This window comes from Trematomus bernacchii, unplaced genomic scaffold (assembly GCF_902827165.1).
Source record: "Trematomus bernacchii unplaced genomic scaffold, fTreBer1.1, whole genome shotgun sequence".
Classification (NCBI taxonomy): Eukaryota; Metazoa; Chordata; class Actinopteri; order Perciformes; family Nototheniidae; genus Trematomus; species Trematomus bernacchii.
In genome coordinates this window covers 9420142-9446420 of record NW_022987720.1, presented here as the reverse complement: position 1 = coordinate 9446420, position 26279 = coordinate 9420142, and the positions used below count along the sequence as shown (strand labels likewise).

The following is a 26279-nucleotide window of genomic DNA, read 5'->3' as shown; positions in this document are numbered from 1 at the left end:
TTTGCCATCCAGCTCCGTCGACAGGCAGCCAGCCGCTCACCGTCCTGCTGCTGCGCGGAGTCCCGTGTTTTCGCTCTGAGCCCCGGCGTCGTTTTCACCGCGTCTGCGAGGATCTCCGAGGGACCGGCTTCCTAGTTCGGTCGTGTCTCTTATTTAGGGGGGGACATTTGGCTTTGACTTTGCGAGATTTTGTTCTCCAATTGCCCTTCAAGACATATGGAGAAAATGGCCAGACCTCTTCCTATAAACGCAACTTTCCTGCCGCCGACTCACGGCGTGCTGAAATCCCTGCTGGAAAACCCGCTAAAGCTGCCTTTCCATCACGATGAAGGTATGTTTTTGTTTTTAAAGTAGTTAACTTGCACGTACACTAACTCGCCTTTCGTCTCCCCTTCTGTCATGTTTATCCGCTGGTTGTTTTTATTCTGTAGACAGTAGACACCCATGGGTTTTGACGGTTTTGACAGATACAGCGCAGTTAAGACACAGATCAACTTAAATCATGCAGAGTGATATCTCATAATATTAACACGATCTTTGTCGAAAAATAAAGTTATCGTATTGGTTTTGCAGGCAGCAGAGATACGTACAATAGAATGATGATTGTTTTGGCTGTTTTTTTGTTGACTGACAGATTGACACGAACTTCAGCTCAAGTTAACAAGCTAGTTTGGCTTTTGCTTACGATCTAAATTAAATTATTATGAACTAATTTGATCGTGTTGTGACTGACAGCGCTGTTTTGAGCTCGCAGGTGCGTTCATAACCTTTAAACCTTCAATGGGATTTATATTAGTGATATCGCAGTGTGTCCACAGAGGGCGTCTTTTCTTTTATGCAGCTTTTGTGTATGTTTTCATAACAAACTGATTGTATTGTTAAATGTGTTTTCTGTAACTAGCCTACATTGTCATTTTTAATCTTTAAGGGAACACATTTCCCCAATTAATCATGCACATGGATTTGGTTTATTTGGATAGATTTCAATTCAATAGACCAGTGTCAGAAATGTTGGGTGGCATAGAGCAAAAAAAATCATAATGCTTGAGATTGAGAAAAATGTATATATTTACTTACCAGTTAAGGCTACTATCCATATACTTTATCAAGCAAACATTTTATTTTAATTTAATTTTAATTTCAATCTCTTAAACACACAGTGATGTTGTTCACACTACACAGCTGTTATAACAAAACATAACTAATCCTGCAGTGTACTAACCAATGATGCAGTCTTTTTAGTCGAGTCTATAATTGTTTTCATCTATGCTACACACATCAACACAGCATGGCTACATTTGGCAATGCAATTAAACATGCAACAATCTTTAACTGCAGTTTTTTTATATCTATAAACCAATGATATTATACATATACAAAGGCTATTAAGAACAACTTAAAAGCCTTAATAATAATGAAGTTGATTTCCCCGAAGCATACTCTCTATTTATACCCATGCACTGACCCGTGATCCTCCTGTGCTGTGACAATGAAATGACTTTGTGCAAATATTCACAGGATTTGGGAAGGACCAGGAGAAAGAGAAGAAGCTGGACGATGAGAGCAGCACAGCCAACCACCCGCAGTCGGCCTTCCTCGGCCCGACCCTGTGGGACAAGACGCTGCCGTACGATGGGGACAACTTCCAGCTGGAGTACATGGACCTGGAGGAGTTCCTGTCGGAGAACGGCATCCCCGCCAACACAGCCCAGGGCGAGCAGGCCCTGCAGGCAGCACGGAACGCTCGGGCATCTCCGCCTGCACCCCCCGCCACACTTTCACCCAGCGTGGTGGACCTCAGCAGCCGTGCCACCACCTCGGTTCACACCACCATGGCACCTCAGACCTGCCTCCACAGCCCCGGCTCAGCAGGTAGGAACCACGGCACCCGAAACTGAGGCCTGTCACAATAACTACTTTGGTTCCCGGTACGGAAGACGATTAAGGCCACACTTTTTTTGTTTTGTTCTGAGATTAGAGTATGAGTTCTGAGATTTAAGTCAGAATTCTGAGAACTAGAAAAAACAAACACTGATCGGCAGATGCACAAAAATTGCACGTGTCCATATAATCCTCTTCCGTATCCCAGAAATAATTACAATGAATCATATTATTGTCATTTGAAGACTATTTAAGGACAATAATAGTATAATATTGCAAATACATTTACAAAAATCCATGAATTTTGAATTCTAAAACAGATTTACAAAAAATGAATGTATCAAGATATCCCAAATAAAAATATGAAATGAAAACAAACAGCCATCACTTTGAATAAAACGGCTTTAATAAAAAATTATTAAGTCTAATATTAGTATGGAAACCCTGCTGTTAAATGTTGATAATGATAACATGTTGGTGGCATTCTTATATAAGCAAACAAACAGGCATGTAAACACAACAGGGATCATCAAGGTCAGCAGAACGTTATCCAGGTGGTTTCCACATATTGTACCATAAGTTAAAGGTGGGATATGTAATTTATTTCAGAAACACTTTTTGCTATATTCCATGGAATGCTCTTAACATCCCGATAGCAATGAATATATTAAATGCTTTGACAATAAATACATACAAATATTTCATCTGTGGAAGCCGTGGTACTGTAAAAAGTACGACCAATCATTTTAGCCGGCCCGGCTAAAATAACTGGATGGCCTGCCTGCCTGTCAGCCTTCCATCTGTGCACAAACTTATCTCGTGCCCTCATTGGTCATGTGCGCGTTCGTGTGTGTTGGAGGAGGGGCTCTGTAAGGAAGTGGCAGATCTTTTCCGGCTGTGTATTTTCAAATTCTAGCGCACTCGAGCTGGTTTCTCCAAGATTACCTACCCCACCTTTAATATCGTATAAATGATCGAGGTCAAGCTCACAAAATTGCACCTTAGTTAATAGGGTTACTTATTGAAGTCCATATAATGTACTATAAATCAATTCGTAATCATTGTGACAGGCCTACTTTAACTTTCACACACTTGTTCACACCTCCACTGCCTCAGGGGATGCTGTAAAAGGCTTGTGATGCTGTTTGCTCACCTGCCACACACACCTGCCACCCACACTTATCCTCTACCATTAGACAAACTGCCTGCCCTGAGAAATAAAGAGAACATTTTGTATTTAAAATGTTGCTCCCCACATAATCTCTCTTCAAAACAAGCAATCGGTTGTGTTTTTTTTCTTCTTCTTCTTGGCAAACCAGCCAAAGGTGCATACTTCACCAACTGGACTGGAGTTTGGAACCAAACCGGAGTGAGCGCTTTCTGAGCTCAGAGTTTGCACAGTCACACATGTGGGGATATAGGCGAACTCAGGGGATGATGAGTCATAAGGACCTCAGCACCCCCTCAATAACACACGGATGCAAAAAGTATAATTTGGCCTTAAGCCTCTCAAGTCTAAGATGAGTGATAAATGAAGGCGACCTGTACGGTACACTCTGTCTGTGTGCATTCTGGATGTGTGTGTTCTGTTTTGGTCTGCATCTTCACATTTACCTCCCACATGAACATGTCTGGGGTCTCCTGCGGAGCGCTGGGCCATGTGACAGACACATGCAGGCTTCTCACAGAAGCTTGTCACGGCACAAACCTTCCTTCCTCTCGCTCTCCCCTCTCCCCTTGCCTTTAACACTCTCCACTTCCCGTCCGGTCCTCCTCTCCCTCCCTCTCTCGGGCTCAGCTCCGACTCTGGCCCGGACTCGGAGCCAAAGCACAGGCACAGGCTGTTCCCTGCAGAGATCACATGGAGTCTGCTGTGCTTTGGTCACGTGTGCCCGAATACTGTTCCAGCTCGCCAAGCCTCGTCTCGTTTAACCAGCCCCCCCCACAACAAACCTCCATCCCTCTGTGCTTGCAAGCAGCGCAGCAGGCGGCTGATAACATTGTTATCACAACCAACGCACAAGCGAGTGGGCGTTTCGCTGTTTTTCTCAGTCTGAGCAGCCTGCAGACTTTAAGGGTCTGTGCCGGGGCCAGGTTCAGGACATGGACCCCTGCGCGCTGTTGGCAGGGGCTAAAGGGGAATTCGGATGAAGGGGGGTCAGAGGGTGTGTTGTGGTGCATTCCTGCGTGTTAGTCAAGGAAAGTTGGCTCATCTAAACATATCCATCAGCACATTTTAGGAACTAGATGTAGAGTACTTGTATTTATCATCGTGGAGGAATAATGTGTCAGAGTACAATCACTCAATACTGAGTACACATGTTTTTCTTTCTCAGTGTCAGAGCCAGTTTCCTCTGGCCTAGTTTCTTTCAAAGTAATGTCTTGTCATGCGGTGAAGGGACCTACATGTCCTGCCTAAGTGACATGGAGGAATTATGATAATGACGATCAAGTGCATGTCTTTATTTATGTTGTTAAATCTTTTTTTTTAAAAAGGTCCAAAACCAAAAATGAGTCAGTCTGTCTCTCAATACATATAATACTATCTGTTGAAGACATAAAAAGGACTCAAAAACATTTTTTAAAGACTTCCTAATTCCTAAAACACTGTATTTTTATCAAAGGTTACTCAAACTGGAGGAAACGGCATCTGTTTTGGACTATTTTCAGCTGTGGATTGAAACACAATCTGTCTTACATCTAGTGTGTATTTAAAGCTGCAGGACAGTGTATTTGGGATTGAGTCAAAGTAATACACACTGTCAGGAATGCAGGAGCTGTTTTTAATAGCTTTTTGGATCACAATCAAGCTCTATGGAAGAATAAGTATCCGTGGACACACACAATAGGTGTTAGTAGAAAGAAAACAATCTTATTTCTGGTCTTTATTTTTTTCAGGATAAAAATATTGTAGAACATCACTGTGTGGTCACGTAAACCAAAGCCAATTAGGGGCTAAAGGGCAAAGCACTCTCTCAGTGTGTGGCTGCTGTAGGTCCCACCCAGGTCAGAGTGCTGCAATCCAACCTGCAACACAGCTTATCACTGGCTGTAGTACTATCACCACACAGCACCGTGATAACACTCTGATACCATCATGTAGCGTGACAGCAACCTGCAGCCGGCGTTTTGTGTAAACACATAAATACTGCCACGTCAAAATGAAACCAGTTCAGCAAGGTATGCATGAGTTCAGCTTTCACACGGCTCACAGCCACCTTTCCTGGCCTAATTTTAGATTTCCTGTGCAAGGAGGGGGACTATTTTATTGTTTAATCATCGACTTCCTCTCCACTGGAATGTGTGGAAGGGCACTCCAGGTTAACGAGCGGGCATGTACTTTTAGCCCGTGTTTTAACTCCGCTAATAAGGCGATCCAAATGAGCGGTAAAGGTGATTAAGGCGACACTGCTGGCTATTTGCAGGCCGGACAGATTGTCTCACAGCGGCTGGTTTTAGTGGGTAAGGAGCTTGCCGCCTGGGAGCTGTGGGTCTTACCTTTAAGGATGGGTTACCTCCACCAAGTCAGGTGATTGATGGCTGGAGGTCAGATCTTCTGAAGGCAGAAGGATCAATAGGTTTGAACTCTCTGAACCCTGAGCAGTTTCTTTAGTTGTTTTGGAAACAGCACGACCATAGCTAGAAGTAAAGAGGATGCAAGAATGTCTTCTTGAACATTTCTTATAATCTTAAAATACATTAAATGCAAAGGGAAAAAACCCAGGTTTAATTTGAACAAGTAGGAAACATTTAGTTTTTCCCATAATGGCCACAAGTGTTGCCATTATGGGAAAAACATGGATAAGTTGATTTACAGAAAATAAATGTTTGAATGACAACAGTACATTTGGGATCTGGGAAACTGGATGCACATTTTTACATTTTTTCAGAGACATTTCATGAATTTATAAAGAATCATTTTCAACAATTTCCAGAAACACATGTTCACAAAAAGATAGTTTGATAAACGCACGACCTCTTTTAAAATCAATATACAGGGTGCGTACAGGTGCTGGAAATCCTTGAAAATGCTTGAAATTGTACGAGGTGTTTTCAAGGTTTGAAAAGTGCTTGAATTTTGGGAATGATGCTTGAATTTGGGATAAAGTGCTTGAAATTGTAAATGCTTTACTTCGCTTTTTAGATTAAAAGAAAATAAAGAAGTCGGAGCGCGCTTAATTGCTTCGCTTTTACATAAAACAGCTCCGCTCCGGCCTTCCCGCGCTATGCGCGTGACCGGCAAGTGTTTTTGTTACGTGTGTGACCTGGGCATTCTGATGAGAGTGATAGATGACAGTATGCCAGGAGGTTGCCGTTTCAACGAGCGTTGGCTAGCAGAAGACAAATACAAGCCATGGCTAAGACGAGGGTCAAGCGAAGCCCAAGAGTAGCCTCCTGCAAAGTGTGCAACAATAACGATGCGAGAGTCTGCGCTGACGAGCCACACACCACACGAAAGGTACGCCATCGTAGAGCATTTTAGATTAGGCTATCGTTGCATGTAAAATACATGACAGTTTTCTCTGTGCGCGGCAAAACAAGCTCGCCAAAATGGCTTCACTAGTCTGGCAGTATTTTAAGTGTCCGAAAATGACAATAAAATAGCGGTATGCAACGTCTGTGTGAAGCAGAAATCCTGCAGCTCCACCCGCTGTGACGGACCGGTGAGCGGAGCAGAACACACATTAAGAGTTAGACCTAACACACTTAGCTATTTTATCTACCTCTGGAACAAGCTAAACTAGTTATAAATATATTTATTCTTCACTGTCGGGTCGCTCATTACTGGATCAGTGAGCTGCAGGAGATACTGACGGGCTGTCAGGAGAGAGAGAGAGAGGGGGGGAGAGAGGAAAAGAGAGCGATATCGGTATCGGCCGATACTGATTCCGGCGATCGGCTCCAAAATTGGCGATCGGAGCATCCCTAATAATTGTATATGATATGTTTTATAATGATTGATCATGAAAGTGTTATCAAAGCTGGTAAAGTTACAGCTAGTTTGAATGACTTTGTATACTACAGAGTAGCTTGTGAATTTACTCCAGGTGGAACTAAAGTCTGATTTAACACTTGATTATATTTCACATCATTCATCCACATCTGTAAAGTAACTAAAGGTATTAAATACATGTAGTGGAGTAAAAGTACACCATTTACCTCTGACTTGTGTTTACTGCCAACCTAAAAGTACCTCAAAAATAGTAATCAATAATATATTGAAAAGTTATTTGGCTGATTGTTTTATATTGGCTCAACCAGGTTATATGGGATGCCCAGTCTACGTACAGATGGGTCACACATTTTGAAATATTAAACTTAGTTTTCTTTTCTAACATTTTAAATGTTTCATCCTCATGTAGATTGCTATTATGAAACACACATTTGGTTGTTTATAGCATAAAGAACATCTGATTTAATGTGAGGTAGGGAAATAATCATTTGAGTATAAGTATGTGTATATAAATATGTAATTTACAACAGCTGTAAGATGCTTGAAAAGCTTGAAAATGCACCTTGAAAATGCTTGAAAAGTGCTTGAATTTGACTTTGGAAAAGGTGTAAGAACCCTGAATATATATTTTGGACATTTCAGATGTCATCTTAAACCTCCCAACCTTTAACTGTCATGGTTTAACATAACTTTAAATTATTGATCTATCTTATAATTCTTATTGTTTTAATTGGGATGGCGTTGTTAATGGTTACATGATATCATAATAATAAAGGTTAAATGAATGCATCAAATAGAAAATCTCCATCTTTACCCAGCATACCTTGTGTTAAATGAGCTGCAACATAAACACCTCCTCAAATATCTGATTGTTATGTTTTCATCGGGGAATCTTTCCACATTTTCTCAGCATTACAGCTCAGTTTAACAAGCTGATAATTATCAGTTTCAACAGTCCTGCATAGTCTTTCACACGTTTGTTGTGGCATGCATGTGTCTGTGACGGAGCCAATCACTTCCTCTGATGTACAGCAAACACTTGCTGTTTGATTCTCATATATTCTCATCTGTGGGCCCCTCCTCAAATGTCCAAAGCATTCTGACCACGTACACACACTCTGACTGAAGGTCAGCTGCATTGACTGGCTGTCATGGCGAGCTCACACAGAAATGTAGGTCATGATGTACTAACTGCAGCAGCATAACAGCAGCTAATGAAAATGTCGCTGCTGCTGCAGTCATATCCCCGATGGTTGTCATGCTCATCAAGCTTCTACTATCGAGCGGGGGGAACGCAGGTCTGGTCCGTGCGACGAAAACAAATGAGCCCTAATGTAATGGATCACAGAGAAATTGATCTGGATCTGCGGCTCATCCAGTTCAGCTCATTGGCCCAGCCCAAAAGGAACAATTAGAGAAGCTTGGCACAGAAGGAAGACGGACGTGGAGGCATGCAGATCTCCTTCAGAAGATTACAGCTGCTCTGAGACCAGCTGAGCTGCTGATAGCTGCACCGTTTAAGATAAAACTATAAGACACATTATTTCTCCACCTGTGAATTTCAAAGCTGGTGTTAGAGCCCCACCTGCTGCCCAGATGGGGAATATACTCCTCTGGACAGGTTTTCTGTTGGGTTTTTTCTAGAAATGTACCAACAGTTGTCGAATGTTGAATGTTTACAAAACAAGCTTGTGCTAAGAAATGCATTTAAAGTTTCTCGTCTTCTATAAACATTTGTAATATTGTTATCATTTAAAAAAAAAAAGAAACAGTATTTTCTGAATAATTTGTTTTACAAAACTGGAAAAAAAGTATGAGCTTTTCCAAATGGCCACATGTGTTACCATTATTAGGAAAACAATTGGGTAGGTTGACACACTGCAAATGAATATTAATAACTTATTTAACGTCTTTTGGCTTTTGAAAACATGCACAATTTCCCCAAATGTTTCAGATCAAGAAAATAAAAATTGGCAATTTGTAGATGTTGATATGAAAAGAGTCATGGTTTGGTAAATACAGAACCTCCTCCTCACATTTTCTTTAGGACATTTCAATTTGAAAAAGCAAAACATATTTTTCTTCAATTCCTCGTTAACTTCAAATGTCAGAAAAGGCTGTTTTCGAGCCTCTCAAATATGAAATACCATGCCTTTATTTGTTTTATATGATATTAAAGTGGGTTTTGGACAGAAAAATTACACTTTAAAACATTACTTTGCACTTTTAGAGTAGTTCCTCACATTTGATAGACTAAAATCAAGCAATTAGTCTTCAGTTGCAGCCTAAAATCATAGTTAAAAAACAAGGAAAGGTAGCAGTGAGCCCCCCCTGTGAGCCTCCCTGTGAGCCCCCCTGTGAGCCCCCCTGTGAGCCCCCCTGCTCCGTATGAGTTCTCCTTACATAGCTGCTCCTCCCGCCAGCTTTAAGGGCTTCACTAAGAAGAGCTGCTGGTGAGGACGTTGCATAACCAATTACCGCAAAATGAAGCCCTTGAAATGTTGCAATTACAGTCAGAATGAGAGGTGCTTGGAGTTTTCCTCCTGCTGGCTTCTCCAATTTCTAAATAATGAGCTGTTTTCACACCCACAAAATGGGATGAATCTGTGCACTATGCTAATGTCTGGTATTTTTCTCTCAGCCCGGGACACCTCCAGCCCCATCGACCCAGACTCCATCCAGGTGCCCATCTCCTACGAGCCGGACCCCCAGGACCTGGCTCTGTCCAGCGTGCCCGGACAGGAGATGTTCGACCCCAGGAAACGCAAATTCTCCGCTGAGGAGCTGAAGCCGCAGCCCATGATCAAAAAAGCCCGTAAGGTGTTCATCCCAGAAGACCTGAAGGTGAGCTGCTGCTCTGTCGGGGGGGGGAGGGGGTGACGTGAGGTCAGATGTTTGGCCTGCTGTTATGTAAGCAGCTCAGAATAACCCTTAGGGGTGGAAGACAAGCTGCAAACTAAATGATACAAGGCTGAGCAACATGATGGTTTGAAAAAGGCTTTCTATGAAAAACTTGATTGTCGTAAGCTGCTGTCATATACCTCCAATATTCTTTCATTTCTTAAATTGCTTATTTATTGTAAACTATCAGAATATTATCTTGGAATTTAAGTTTCTTGATCTCCATTTTATGATGAAATAAATACAAATATTAGTGGCATTTATTTTTGAATATTTGCATTAGCACAAGTAAGAATTTGCACTAAAAATATCAAATTAAAAGCATATATTTATATGAACATAAGAAGTTAAAGTAAAATACAAACAAAATCAAATCAAAACCTAATAAATGTGCAGTTTATTTAGAACATTTAACAGTAATCAGTATGAATACAAATATGGTGCTTGATATTCAATATGTAAGGTACTACTGCCAAGTTTTTGTGTGTTTTTATTGAAAGAATACTTTATTTGATACTTCATATTAAATCCAGCCAAATATGCCAACGTTTAGACTAAAAATGGAAATATCTCTGATTTAAATCAATAAGTATGTGATCACAACATAATCGATAATCTAACCTTAAAGCAGGAGTTCTGTTTTTAATGTTCTTTATATGACAGAAAGAGATTTAATTTGCTGAGTGATTGAAAAGGTACTGCAGCTTTGGTAAGAAAACATTGTTATTTAATACATGTTGCACTATATTTAGCAGCCATTGTTGCTTTCTTCAGGTTCAGATGACTCACGCAGCCTTAGACAAAAGGAAAAAGCTTCACTCTGACGTACGGCAGCCCAGAAACAACATCATTACCTTTGTATTTTATGAACTAAAGACATTAAGCTCCAAGGTTTTCAGCAGTCTGTGGATTAAAGTTTTAACTGTGAGACAGTAAAGGTATTTGCTGGTGGGAATAACTCAAACTGACAGCGTTGGGTCAGCAGAGCTTCCTGAGTTGACCTTGTGACCCTGCCAGGAGCAACAGGCCTTCATCATGGGACTAATCACTCCTCAAGACCAAGCACCAGACTCTGGGGCTGAGGGGAACAGAGAAAGGATATGACAGTATACAGTATATACTATGCAAGGGTAGATGTTAAAAATAAAGATTCTGAAAAAACGTTTTTACCATGGTCGCTATTATCTGATTATCATGTGATCAGAAAGACCTCTTACTGTATGACTACCAGCCTTTTTCCCAGTTTCTCTCAGATTTTTGAAATGGATAATGAGAAAACCTGAAGGAAAATTCAATTTTTCTTTCAATTGCCCTAAATAAATGTTCTCAGGAACTTTAAAGCTTCAGTTTTGAATTTTCGTGCTGCAGCACCTCTTTTCACCCTCTGTCTGAAACCAGAGCCCAGTCTGCTCTGATTGGTTAGCTGGCCAGCTCTGTTGTGATTGGTCAACCGCTTAGAAATGTCCCTCCCCTTAGCCTTTACGCACAATGTGTTGGAGCACTATTTAAAAGAAGTGCAAGTGTTACATAGTGATGTCACTGCAAAAGAATATTGGGGAAAAGTGGATCAACAAAAGCAAAAGAGAAATTGAACAAAAGGCCCCAGGAAAAGTGGAGCGCTAAGAAACCTGCTGATGTAGTGACCATAGTGCAGCGAGGAAAGAGAAATCCAGTAAGTCTCTTACATGTCCCCGTAGAGGTGAGAGGAATGCAGTGTAAAGCTGTTTTTGACACTGCATGTACATATTCCCTCATGCGGCACAGCCAATGGCTGGATGTAGTCCAGAAAGGAGAGCAACTGAAGCCCAGTGAGAACCAAAGCTTTGCTCTAGCTGACGGGAAGACATGCCATGGAGCCTTAGGAAAGGTACAGCTACTCTACAGCTGGCATGAAATGATGTGGTCGCTAGAAACATACATCATCGATGATAACAACCTGGCATTCCCCATCATTCTAGGCTTGGATTTCCTTACCAAGACCTCAACCATTATCAACCTGGGAGACAGAACATATGGAGTAAAGGGGCCAAGGGATTACACGTTCTATTCATTCCTTTCTCAACCTACTGAGATCCCTGGCGCTCACCCCAGTGTTAGTCTCATAATGGCACTTCCGCTATCCAAGTCATTTCCTGTTCAAGAAGAGACTGCCCCAGATTTTTCAGCTCATCCACCAGAGGTTAGAGACATATTGAAGGCTTGGCCAAAGGTGTGTTCAGGCAGTTTAGGAAAAACTAAGGTAGAAGAGCACAAGATATTTACTACTAACGAGGTTCCAGTGCGCTGCAAAGCATACAGGGTATCACCCCACAAGCGTCAGATCATAATAGACCAGGTAGAGCAGATGCTTAGGGATGGCATTATTGAACCGTCACAGTCAGCCTGGGCGTCCCCAGTGGTCTTGGTTCCAAAACCAGACATGTCCCCAAGATTTTGTGTGGACTTTCGACCTCTAAATGCTAAGACTCTGCAAGATGCCTATCCTATGCCACTTATTCATGAGTTGTTGGAGTCATTGCATGGAGCCTCATTCTTCAGTACCCTTGACCTAAAATCAGGCTACTGGCAAGTGGCAATGTCAGAGGAGAGCAAAGCCAAGACAGCAGTAATCACACCGATAGGCCTCTACCAGTTCAAGTGCATGCCATTTGGGCTGAAGAACGCCGGTGCATCTTTCCAGCGATTGATGGAGAAGGTCCTGGGGGAGCTGAGGGGAAAAATCTGCTTTGTGTATATCGATGATGTAATCATCTTTTCACCCTCACAAGAACAGCACCTCAACGATTTAAACGCTGTGATGAAGAGACTTCATGAGGCCAATTTAACACTCAATCTGAAGAAATGCCATTTCTTCCAGCAAGAGTTAAAGTTCCTTGGCCATATAGTGTCTGAGAAAGGGGTCCAGGTGGATCCAGAGAAAACACTGGCAGTAAAAGAATATCTTACTCCTACCAATGTCAAGTCACTGCAACGATTTCTGGGACTCGTGGGATGGTACCACAAATTCATTTCCCACTTTGCAGATATGGCGGCCCCCTTGCATCGCCTGACAAGGAAAGAGGTGGAGTGGATATGGAGCGAAGAATGCCAGCAAAGCTTTGAACACTTGAAACAGGCTATGGTCAGTGCTCCCATCCTAACACAACCTGACCACTCAATTCCTTTTGAGGTGCACACAGACGCTAGTGATGCCGGTTTGGGTGCAGTCTTAGTCCAAGCTACCGATGAAGGGGAACAGGTGATAGCTTATGCTTCACGGGGATTGAGAGGGGCCGAGTGTAACTACTCCACATCAGAAAAAGAATGTCTAGCTGTTGTATGGGCTGTTGAAAAGTGGCGACATTTTCTTGAGGGAAAAGAATTCACGGTATACACCGACCACGCTGCTTTGACTTGGGCTTTCAACTGTCCGAAGACCTCTTCCCGGCTGACTAGGTGGATCTTACGACTCCAGCAATTTCAATTTAGGGTCCAATACAGAAAAGGCCTGCACAACATAGTGCCTGATGCCCTGTCCAGAGCGGTTGCACCTCTGTCCGCAACTGCGTATGTTGCATCAAACACCTCTCACTGTACTTCTGACTTGCCAACCACCCTATCAGACATACAAGAGGCCCAGGAAAGGGACCCTGAAATTAGTGACATGGCAAAACAGTCTGCTGCCACCTGTAAGCCAGATAGGATAGGGTACACTCTGTTACAGGGTATTCTGTATCGGCGGTCACCGGTGAGACTGGGGGGAGACAAATATCAGCTAGTGGTTCCCAAGAGTCTAGTCATGTCTTTTCTGGAATACTTCCACAACCATCCCCTGAGTGGACATCTGGGCAGGTTTAAGACTCTCCTTAAGATCCTTGAGGTTGCCTGGTGGCAGTCTGTCAGGAAGGATGTGTGGGCCCATGTAAAGTGTTGCAACATCTGCCAGGCCTACAAAGCGGATAATCAAAAACCAGCAGGGTTCATGCAGCCTACCCCTGTGGAGGAGCCCTGGGAAAAGCTGGGGATTGATCTCATGGGACCTTTTCCCCGCAGTAAAAAAGGCAATTGCTATCTCCTTGTGGTTGTGGATTATTTCACAAAGTGGATTGAGATGTTTCCCCTAAAAGACAGCAAGACTCACAAGATTGTCGCCATCTTGAAAGATGAGATCTTCACCCGTTTCGGTGTCCCACGTGAATTGGTTTCTGATCGGGGAGCGCAGTTCACTGGCCATGAAATGGCCAACCTATGTAAATCCTGGGGAGTAACACAAAAGTTCACCACCAGCTATCATCCTCAAGCCAATCTCACAGAACGGTCCAACCGGACCATCAAGACGATGATTGCTTCTTATGTGGGGACACAACATAAGAACTGGGATCAGTGGATCAGGGAATTTCGCTTTGCCGTAAATGCTGCCTATCAGGAAACAACGGGGCAAACACCTGCAGTTTTGGCACTCGGAAGATCTCTGAAAGGCCCGCTGGAGAGGTTGATCAGTACTCCACCCCCACCTCATCAACCTCCATATACACTACTGGAAAGACAGCAAAAAATGGTGGAACAAGTAAAAAAGAGAGTCGGGGTATGCCAGGCCAGACAAGCCAAGTATTATAATACCCACAGGAGAGGTGCGCAACTCCTGCTGGGAGACCTGGTCTGGGTCCGCACTCACCCACTCTCTAAAGCATCAGAGAGCTTCTCATCAAAGCTTGCGCCTAAATGGTCGGGTCCAGCTACAGTGGTGAGAAAATTAGGCCCTATCAATTACCAGATCAAGTGGAACGGCCAAAACAAAAAAATTGACACTATCAATGTGGTCAACCTAAAGCCCTACTTCGGGATGCAGCCCCTCATACCTCCGGTGGGGGGGGGGGGATCTGTGACAGTTGCAGATTGATCAAAGTGTTTCTTATAAACTGTAGTGGCAGGGAAAAAGGTTAAGGCATGTGGTTTATGTTGAAATGAAAAGAAAACTGATACATGTGTATTATCCTCGCAACTACAGTTGTTAAATGTCCACTTTTATGTATGGTTTGGGGGTGTGGGTCATTAAGCCTCATTTACATATTCACCTGTCGCAGCACGCACGGAGCCTTTATAGTGGGTGCGTCACCGGGATGTCAGGGGTTGGTTCTCACGGGAGGAGGAAGCGTGTGTGAGGCGAATGCGGGTATGCAGCGGGATATTTAAGTTTTCCTCAGTATGTATACATATCTTAAAATGCTACGGGGAAGTAAAGGAAAGTAACTGCATTGTGGATATTGCATCGACCGACCTGGAAGCACGTCTCCTTGGAGAGGACGCGCACAGATCGAGAGAGATTCTCTCAAACAGGGTGAGATCGCGCCTTTGGGCCACGCCGATCATCCTATTTTTTCTTTCTGTGGATTATAGCCTCAATAGGCCTACAAACATTTCCAGTTTTTTTCTGCCGACGGGCGCAGGAGTAACAGCTTTTTTTTGTCAATGAACTATGGCCTGGGTTAGGCAGTAAAGACAATCTCGGTTTATCACCGAGCGGACTGTTTGTTGAGTTTTGTTTGTTTTGTTTGGCTCAAAAGCGGTGAATACACGTGAATAACGTATAAAACCTGTCTTTGTTTATTTTGTGAATGTGTGCATATACTGTAGTAAATACATTTCCGTGGGGACTATTTTGTGGAAAGAGCAGATTATCCGTTTATCAGTTCTGTTTACCTTTAATATATTATTTCATATCAAGAACCCCTTGTGCGTTTATTTAACACAGCTATTCATAATAGCTGATCGTTACAATGTTACAGACGTAAACAAAGGATTCCAATGGAGGTGTTTCAGGCAGAGGGGGAGTGTGTGGGAGATAAACTCCCTCTGGAGGGAACACAGGGAATGTAGCCTTTGCAGACCATTTACATGCACACAAACCTATAGAACACACTACAGGAAAGGGACAACCCCAAAAAGCACTAGAGCCTCTTTAATATTTGCTTTTAGAATATGTCGGTGTCAGAGTTGTCCAGCCTCAATTTGCTATTATGATAGTTTGATTCATATTATAATTAATGATATATACAGTCTGTGAATAAACCCCTCTGTTCAGTGTTGACACCTCCTCTCCGCTCTCAGGACGACAGGTACTGGATGCGGCGCAGAAAGAACAACGTGGCCGCCAAGAGGTCCCGGGACGCGCGGCGGCTGAAGGAGAACCAGATCGCCATCCGGGCCAGCTTCCTGGAGAAGGAGAACGGTGCGCTGCGCTGCGAGGTGGCTGAGGTCAGGAAGGAGCTGGGCCGCTGCAAGAACATTGTGGCGAAATACGAGGCCCGACACGGGCCCCTGTGAGGCCCCCAAAAAAAACCTAAACACCCATCCCACACCCACTCATCTCCCACGACCTGCCTTCCCTCAAGTTTAAAGGACAATGTGTCTCTTTTGGTGGCACTGCCCCCCCCCCCCCCCCCCCCTCCTCCTCCTCCCACAAACCTCCCCCATTTCCCATCACACACCTGTATGATTCTGGTATTATAACTGACTTCTATCATAAGCTTTGATCCTTCTTTTAGTTTCCGTACACATTGTTCCACTTAATATATAGAAACATATATTTACACACACATACTTCCTGTTTTATGTACTGAGCTATGAGCCAACCCACCAGCTGAGTCCCCCTGCTACCTTTTTGAGAGTCGATGCCATGCTGTTTGTCGTTCACTTTCATACCAATTTTATACGTGAGGTAGAGACTGAAAACTGTTCTCTCTCCCTTCTGCTTCTTCTTCTGTGGTATAACATGTGGCGTGTCCGAGAGCCTGCTCAGACCCCACAAAATCTTGAGTTTTTTATTATATTTTCTTCCCATCATCTTATACTGTTTTCATGCTGATCATGTCGTTGTTCAGTTGTCCCTCGCAGCTTCTCTAACAGCTCGATATTATTAACGTTCAGAAAGCACTTCCCAAAAAGATTCCCTGTGCATTCGTGGCGTAGATTTTCTTTTCTTCTTTATCCTGACACTGAGCAATAATTCCTCTCCAGAAGTAAACTGACATGACTACCTAACATGCTCCTCACCCTCCCCCCCTGTACACTAATACGTGTCTCACAATCTGATCCGGTTATCTCAAAATAAATTCCTCCACTTCATATTTATCAGCATTATTTTTTCTCAGATGGAAGATTGTTTTCGGTTATATATATTTGCATTCTGTTTATATAATTGTTAGTATTAATACTACTATTGACATTGTCGTTTAGCTCCTCCTTGTTTTCAGATTACAGCATGATTTTTCTTTCACAGAACGATAAGCTTTTTATTTGTTTTGGCAAAGTTGTAAAAGAAAAATCCCGCTTCTGCCTAACTTAGCATGATTTAATATGAGTTTTATTTTATTTTTTAGAAATCAATACAGATGTCTCTCATTGTAGCTCTATGTTTGCCCTCTTTAAGGATGGCTGTATGAATGTAAAAGATGTTGACAAAAAAAAGTTGGATGGTGTTGTCCAATACCGTGGTTAACCCGATCGATTTGTTTACTGCAGACCAAAAGATTCACAACAGAGACGATATATTGGTTACAAGAGATAATATGTTTATATGAACCTATTCTATAAGTTGTTCTTTTTGTACAGTATTTTTCCTATACATTACTGAACTATGTATTTTAAAGGCACAACAGATCCAGAATATTGTTATAGAATACAAATATATAGCTAAAAAAACATATAGTGGTATTTTGATATTCTATATTAGCTTAATATGTGATAGTTTTACAGAGATTTGTGGATATTCAGCAGCACCCAAACCTCCTGGGCATTATTCTTATCATCATCACTACAAATATTATTATGACAACACTCCTTTTAGGCTCTTAGGTCATAACTAGGGATGCTCCGATCGATCGGCCGCCGAGCGATATCGGCCGATACTCACTCTCTGCCGATCGATCGGTGCTCTCTAAAAATGCCGATCGCAAGAGCCGATGTAAAATGATGACGTAAAATACATGACACTTTTCTCTGTGCGCGGCAAAACAAGCTCGCCAAAATGGCTTCACCGGTCTGGCAGTATTTTAAGGTGTCCGAAAATTACATTAAAATAGCGGTATGCAACGTGTGTGAAGCAGAAATCCTGCAGCTCCACCCGCTGTGACGGACCGGTGAGCGGAGCAGAACACACACTAAGAGTTAGACCTAACACACTTAGCTATTTTATCTACCTCTGGAACTAGCTAAACTAGTTATAAATATGTTTATTCTTCACTGTCGGGTCACTCATTACTGGATCAGTGAGCTGCATGAGATACTGACGGGCTGTCAGGAGAGGGAGAGAGGAAAAGAGAGCGCTTCCGTTCATTTCTCCCGTGTTATTATCCAAAGTTAATGTAAACTTGAATAATGTACTATATTTGAATGTAATAATTATGTTGGATGTTGTTTGTGGAAGCACCAGTGAATGAGCCCCATTAACTGAGTTGTAAACATCACTTTAAATGGAAGATCCCCATAGGCCCCGCCCACTCGATCGGATCGGCGATCGGTATCGGCCGATACTGATTCCGGCGATCGGCCCCAAAATTGGCGATCGGAGCATCCCTAGTCATAACAAATCCCATTAAACTCTGAGGAAGCAGATGCAGTCCAGAAGAGAGAATGTACAGCAAGGCACTTTTAAAAAATCGACACAAATCAGACGCGTTTGTTCATTATGTTTGGTGTTGTGACATGCCCCCGACTCTTAAGGACTTTTCGTCTTTACAATGCTGAATATTCTTAAGGCTTTTCTTGTTTAGTTTTTTTTAACCGCGCAGCTTGTGAGTCATTTCTTTGTGATTTCATTTGACGGGTTGAAGTTACAATGAAGGAAGGGAAGCTGGTTTATATCTCTGCTTTGTGTGGGATTTGGCCGATGCAGTTGTAGCGTGTCCCTGAACCTGAGTGATGGATACTGGGAAGCTTTCCTTATTTTTCTTAAATGAAGGCTTACAGTAGAGTTTCCCTCAAGGTCTGTTGTGTTGTAGTGTAGAGCTGCATGCTGCTTTTCGCCAATCAGTCCAAGACTGGGATGGATTTGTGTTTTTCACGGCTGATATTGACATTTCTGATAGAAAGTATGGAAGTCCATTGCTACCAATATTACAGTAGGACAAAATCATCCAAATTATGATATTATTTTATTTTTCGCTGAAAGATAAAATAATTATTACCAAAATGTATTTGTTTGCATTGAATATGAATTCAGTTTGCGGCAGATTAGTTTAGTTTAGCACACACTTTTAAAACCGAGGGGAACAGCTCCGCGTGTTTTCTAAAAATAAAGATTTGTTTTGTTTTTTATAAAACACAAAATAGCTTAAGACAGGACATTTCAAATGAAAAAAACATTTGTTATTTAATCTTCAATTTAAGTTTTTCTGCCAATTTAAAACAATGTTTTTCATGTTGATTTATAGATAAATAATAATAAATTTTTTTATTGATTTGGTTTGTTATTGAATTTGTAGCAGCTATTCAGTTTCAAACATAAGATTATTTGTTTACATATATGTTTATACACATTAAGCACACAAATGGCACATTTATTTATTTAGTTTTTAGTTGTTGCAGCTCTGGGCTTCCGTATTTTTGTTGAGATATCTTTACATTTTAAAGCATCAATAATTTATCTACTTCAGGGTGAAAACTGGATTTTAAAACAAAATCTTTGAAAAACAAGAGTCAATATTGGCCCAATGAAAACAGATTGAATCTCAGTCCAGACTCGATTTAACTTTATTGATCCAATCCAAAGGTGTGTGTGTGACGTAAAATGGTTATTTTTCTAACCACAAACTATCGTCTTAGTATTTTTGCGCTTTAGAGGGGGATTCCCTTCCTGCATCTTATCTGCACAGACGAGTGTGAACAGGGTTCGTAGAGAGAAAGAGTGAAGACTGGAACAATGCCTCCTGAATCTGTGGGGCATCTTTTTATGAAATTATATATATATATATATATATATATATATAGGAAAAAGCCAATAATTAATCCATGTGTATCCCAAAAGTACCTCACTGTCGAGTGATTTCACTACCTCACCCGGAAACGTTAACCATAATTCTGAGTCTATTCCAGTGCCTTGAATACACTGACTGTTTCCCAGTCTCTCAGCAATGTAAAGTTCTCATCACCAATCGGATAGGTTCACATCTGCACTGAAGGGCTTCTTAGTGCATCAAAAAGAAATTCTATATATATTCTATACACTGACAACTCTGTTCATTTCTTATTTTGGACATTGCACCAGACTTGTAACCATTGTATTCATGGCAACACCAACGGACTGTTACAGAGTGTATAAAAACACAGACTAAAGGTGTTTTGGTTTTGATTGTCATGGAATGGATGCATAACTTTTATTTGTGCTGTTCAGCCTCTCTGTAATTTGTAGTGTCTAATAAAATCCCAATTCTTATCCGCTGTGTCTAATTTCTCCGTTCATCCATACATGTTTTTCTCAAAATGACCAATTCTTAATTACATCTGCAACCTTGCCACAATCATTTTAATAATTTCTGCTTGATGACTTGCCTTGTTAAAGGTTAAATATACAGTATACAGTTATAAAATAAGTATAATTATCAAAGGAGCTTGGCCAGACTGGTCTGTAGCATTGAGTATTGAAATGTATATTTTAAGTATTCAAAATTGGCACTAGTCTAGTATAGTTATTATTTAGATAATCTGAATAAAGACATTTTACACATTTGTACATTCTTTGTGCATTTGATTAGGTTTTGATCTTTAGTGTAATTATGGTGTGGAACCATAACCAGTTGTACTGGGAAGTGTGAATATCTAAGTTCCTAGTCGGAAATTCAACTGGACCGCCCCTTAAGGTCGGACTTTCTACTTGGAAACTCAGAGATACCTCGCCATCGATCATCCGTGATCATCATTCAAAATGGAGTCTCTGCATATGAACATTAAGAGAACACTTTGATAATATAAAATGTTTAGCTCTTCTGTATTATTTGTCTCATGAAATCAACTTTACATATGGTCCTGCTCATCTTCTATCAGTGGATATTTTATACAATGTTTGTATTTATAAAATACAAAATAAAGCAGTTATCAACCGTATTGCTAACAATGGCTAACTCGAGGTGACTGCTAAAGCTTTAAAGGTCACCTATTATGTAAAATCCACTTTTTCATGTCTTTTATACATAAACATGTGTCCCCTCTGTGTAAAGAGATTCTGAAAGTTTCAGGAAAAAAGATTTGCTCACTTTTTGTCCTGATCCATTTATATAAAAACCTGTCTGAAAATGAGCTGATCAGGCTAAGCAATCTATAAAGGTAGCCAGATCACATGTGGCCAATCCTTTTCCCTGATCAAAGAAGCTGGCTGGCTTTATGTGGAATCCTCACAATACAATTGTTTGTCTGCATGAATGATCTCTTATGAGAGGGATGTTTCCTTTTTTCCTCTGACACATTTTGTACGGAGTGTCTTGTCAGAGTGAGTGATGTCAGGGATCCAGCTGTGCGCTCTCCTGCCTGTCTACACGCAGAGAGCTGCCCTTGTTCCCCCCTTTTGTTTATCGCTGGACAAAGTGGGACCTTATGGCGCATTTCCACTACACGGCCTCGCTCTGCCTCGCTCGGTATGGCTAGGCCTCGTTAGGACTGGCTCACTTTATGGCGCATTTCCATTACAGTTTAGGAACTGGGGTAGTATCTATATAGTAACGCAGTGTAGGCGGAGCCGTGACGTCATCTTCAATGAGAACCCCAGAAAAACAACACAGCCGTTAGCTGTTAGCACTCAGAGCTCACAGCTCCTCATATATGTTCAGAAACTAGACAAAAGTTAAACAAGTACAAACCACAGACTGCCTGTGTCATGGCGAATACAGTCGCTGCTTTATTTATGTCTGTATAGGCCGTTGTTGTGAGTGTGGACGGTCGGAGCATATACTGCGTTAGCTTAGCCAATCTCCATTTAGAAAACACGCATTTTAAAAGGTTTTTCGCCTGCCGTCTGTCTGCAGACTTGTCAAAGCATTAATTCATGGTTTTTACTAACCGGTATCAGTATGTTGTTACTTCGGCATCATTTTGAAACGTGTATTACAATTAAATCACGGTCAAATATGTCCATCTTGTTGTAGTTGTAGCCCCCTTGCCCGCGATTCTCTCTCTAGTTTAGCATACTCAGCCCGACTCAGCCTCGTTGTGTCTGGCCCTAGACCCACGATTTTATGAGGCCAGAAAAACTGTGAATTAGGACCCGCCGGCCGGTACTAGGCCAAGTGGAAACGCAACCAAAAACGGGCCGCTGACGTCACAGCCCTCTTAAACCGTGCTCCGCGCTGTAGTGGAAACGCGCCATTAGTCTCTACTTTTTCACAGCGGCAGGTTTGTATTGTTCCCAGCCTTCGTCCCCTCATGGAAAATATTCATGTTATGCTATATTCCAGGGACTGTGATGCGCCATTCGCATGGCGCAATAGGCATGGGTTGTTATCTGAGCAGGTGTGTCTGTGCTTCTAGTACCGGGCGGACCCAGTGGGGCGCAGACTACATCTTGCTTCGCCCTTAACCCAATAGCGATAGCCTTAGAGGGCGAAGCCATATACGAAATAGAACTGAAGTTACCTACTGTAACTCCAGCTTCTATGAGTATTGGCGTAGCCCTCTAAATTCTGGGCCCCACTGGCTCCACGAATAGCTGAAGAAAAGTTGTTTTGTGTGGGAGCAGATTGTCGGGCCTCCTTCCTATTTATACCAGAAGGGAGCCCGAGGGTGGGGCCCACCTTGCGGGTGGGCATGGACTACAAGTGTTTCAGTGCTGCGCGGGTACGCAGGGGATTACCCAATAGCGATAGCCTTAGAGGGCTACGCCAATACTCATAGAAGCTGGAGTTACAGTAGGTAACTTCAGTTTCATTCCATTTCAAAGTGCTGTTTGACGCGGTGTAAACTTCGCGCACTGCCACTCCAACATCCAATCACAGAGCTTGAGAACTAATCACGGGGTTTGTCAAACAAAGCACATGGTGTAGTCCCAAACGATAGCTGAGGATTCTGGGTAGTGTAGAGACACTAGTGTAGTGTCTGCCATCCTAAACTCCGAAAATATATTTGTTTCTCTGAATCGAAAGGGAAAAACACAAAAGCATTGCACACAATTTAAACCAATCAATGTTGTGCAATTAACAAGGATAATCTGGTGTTTTTGAGTTGATGAGTAGTGCAGATATCACTGTAAAATCAATCGACAGTAAGGAGAATAGTTACTTCCAGGTGGAAAATCCTCCGTTATAAATAGAATGAAATAAATGAAAACATTTAGACCGGTATAGCCTACAGTCCGGTGGGATTTATAAAATGCTACCCTGACGTGTAGCTGCTGTTTGCTTTATTTATTTCTCTGACATTTTGCAATGTTTTACTGTTTATTAAACTTGGGGACAACATTACAACCTTTTTATACAGCTCATGCTGCTTTGAGGTAGGGCAAAAAAAAAAGCCTATTTTAAATATTTCCACCAGATTCGATCATCTTTTAATTAGGTTAACGTTTATTGAATTTATCCTAATCCCATAATAATAAGACAATCAAAAATAGACAGCAGCCTTTTGCTTGATTTTTGTTTTTGCAGTGCTGTCAAAGGGATGCACGTGTGACTGTCATTTCATCTCTTTAGTTTTTTGAAAACCAAAACAGTACATCATTTTAAATGATCCTTTAAGGATTGTTTGTCTGAAATGCTTAGAGTTACATTTTGCAATAATACTTTTGCAACCCTGTGTTTAATATGATTAATTCACTTTTTTATTTTTCTCTTGTTTTTCTCTGTAATTAGGACAATTCTGGAGAAATGGATCTGCTGGAGAAGGACCCCTAATCTGAAAAGTGCACAGCGGATCATCAGGACAGAGCTGCCATCCACCTGGACCCCCGTGGTGCTGAAGAAAGCAAAACGGCGATCAGGAACATCCTCCACCCAGACCTCTGCTTACTGCCGTCCTACAGACTTGTGTCTTAGTTTCAGAATTAGATTTTGTATGTGTCCTTTCTTTTAATAGATATTTAACGATTATAGCTTGAGTCTGTCTGATTCCCCAAACAGCTGCTTCTATATACTTGCTGCACATATAATACAAATAAACAACTCCATAAACACACTTTTGCTGATATTTGTTTTACTGCTGGTGATGTTAAATAACATGATTGATTTCCTCTGTCTCAATGAGGAAAGTTATAATAATAGAAGACATGAAGCTGCAGAGAGAGGATGGATATATTCTTACCTCTACTTTGTGATAAAATGAAAATACAAAATTAAATTAAAATAGTAATTGTTAAATACATTGTTTATTTCATTTACTGAGATTTTAACCATTATTTACAACATGTGTACATACGCAGTGGAATAATAGGATATCTCTAGGTCATTAAACTGTCTTCAGTTTAATTGTATTAATACAAAAAATAGATCATAGAAAATGTTTAATTGTGTATTTCAGCAGAGCGGGGGGTCACGGTGCTGCTGGACCTGGAGGTGCCGACCTGGGGTCAGTGGGACATCATCTGGGCTGGTTTAGGGGAAGAAGGATAATATAAACTGTTATAATCACAGCTATTAAGATTAGAACACTAATATTGTTAAGAATCAATCTATACAACATGCTTTTGTTCATTTAAGAAAACATATTGTTTTATTAGTACAGAAAAATTAAGACTTATTTTAAATATGAAATAATATGATTAAATTACATCAGCTATACATGGGCGTAATTTCCACTGGGGACAGGGGGGACATGTCCCCCCCACTTTTCAAAATCCCGTTTGTGTCCCCCCCACTTTTCAAATGTGTTTATTTTTTACGCAAACGGTCCTCGTCACGGAGGAGCGTCTGTGTGTGTGGCACGAGCGCATTTTGTGAGAGAGAGATAGAAAGAGAGAGCGACATAGAGAGTTACGGGGGTTGTTGTTAGCATTTGGTGCTAGCTCGGAGCTAACGGAGATTAGTAGCTGTTTCAACAATAAGGAGAGAGAGAGCTCTTTCTTGTCGGACTTTGAGAGACTGAGAGAGAGAGAGAGAAATAGAGAGAGAGAGAGACAGAGGGACAGAGAGAGAGACTGAGAGAGTTACGTGGGTTGTTGTTAGCATCTGGTGCTAGCTCGGAGCTAACGGAGATTAGTAGCTTGTTTCAACAGTAAGGAGAGGGAGAGCTCTCTCCTGGGGGACTGAGAGAGATCACGTCCGCTCAGTGAGCTAAAGGACTCTCTGAGGGATTAGATTGTAAACTGTAGTCTAAGTTATCTCAGTGGGTCTCAAACGGTTTGGTCATCTATGTCAACAAATATTTCCATCTATGTAATATTAGTTGTATATAAAATAAGTTAAGAAATCCTTCCAATGTGTACTATAGGTCAGTACAAAAATAAAAAACACAGTTTGAAAGGGGAGTGATTAGTCAAATATGCATAAATAAAAAGAAAGAATGCAGACTAGGTAATAGCGCGTTTCCACTACACGGCCTCGCTCGGCCCCGCTCGATATGGCTGGGCCTCGTTAGGACTGGCTCACTTTATGGCGCATTTCCATTACAGTTTAGGAACTGGGGCAGTATCTATAGTAACGCAGTGTAGGCGGAGCCGTGACGTGATCTTCAGAGGACCCCAGAAAAACAACACAGCCGTTAGCTGTTAGCACTCAGAGCTCACAGCTCCTCATATATGTTCAGAAACTAGACAAAAGTTAAACAAGTACAAACCACAGACTGCCAGTGTCATGGTGAATACAGTCGCTGCTTCATTTATGTCTGTATAGGCCGTTGTTGTGAGTGTGGACGGTCGGAGCATATACTGCGTTAGCTTAGCCAATCTCCATTTAGAAAACAAGCATTTTAAAAGGTTTTTCCCCTGCCGTCTGTCTGCAGACTTGACAAAGCATTAATTCATGGTTTTTACTAACCGGTATCAGTATGTTGTTACTTCGGCATCATTTTGAAACGTGTATTACAATTAAATCACGGTCAAATATGTCCATCTTGTTGTAGTTGTTGCCCCCTTGCCAGCGACGCTCTCTCTAGTTTAGCATACTCAGCCCGACTCAGCCTCGTTGTCTCTGGCCCTGGACCCACGATTTTATGAGGCCAGAAAAACTGTGAATTAGGACCCGCCGGCCGGTACTAGGCCAAGTGGAAACGCAACCAAAGACGGGCCGCTGACGTCACAGCCCTCTTATGGCGCGTTTCCACTACAGCCCGCAGCCCGGTTTAAGAGGGCTGTGACGTCAGCGGCCCGTCTTTGGTTGCGTTTCCACTTGGCCTAGTACCGGCCGGCGGGTCCTAATTCACAGTTTTTCTGGCCTCATAAAATCGTGGGTCCAGGGCCAGAGACAACGAGGCTGAGTCGGGCTGAGTATGCTAAACTAGAGAGAGCGTCGCTGGCAAGGGGGCAACAACTACAACAAGATGGACATATTTGACCGTGATTTAATTGTAATACACGTTTCAAAATGATGCCGAAGTAACAACATACTGATACCGGTTAGTAAAAACCATGAATTAATGCTTTGTCAAGTCT

The 26279-nt window shown here is 41.9% G+C and overlaps 1 protein-coding gene across 2 annotated transcripts; it reads left to right on the top strand.

Moving 5' to 3' along the window:
• On the top strand, positions 1-23608 carry hlfa (HLF transcription factor, PAR bZIP family member a). 2 transcript variants are annotated; one of them, XM_034142749.1, is made up of 4 exons: positions 1-331; positions 1519-1872; positions 9477-9679; positions 23548-23608. In XM_034142749.1, the coding sequence occupies exons 1-4, from the start codon at positions 217-219 to the stop codon at positions 23587-23589; spliced, it is 714 nt and encodes a 237-aa protein (XP_033998640.1). In that variant the 5' UTR covers positions 1-216; the 3' UTR covers positions 23590-23608. The 2 variants fall into 2 exon arrangements, with proteins under 2 accessions (XP_033998640.1, XP_033998639.1); XM_034142748.1 differs by lacking the exon at positions 23548-23608 and adding an exon at positions 15824-16846 and having other exon boundaries at positions 2-331.
• The last annotated feature ends 2671 nt before the right edge of the window (positions 23609-26279 follow it).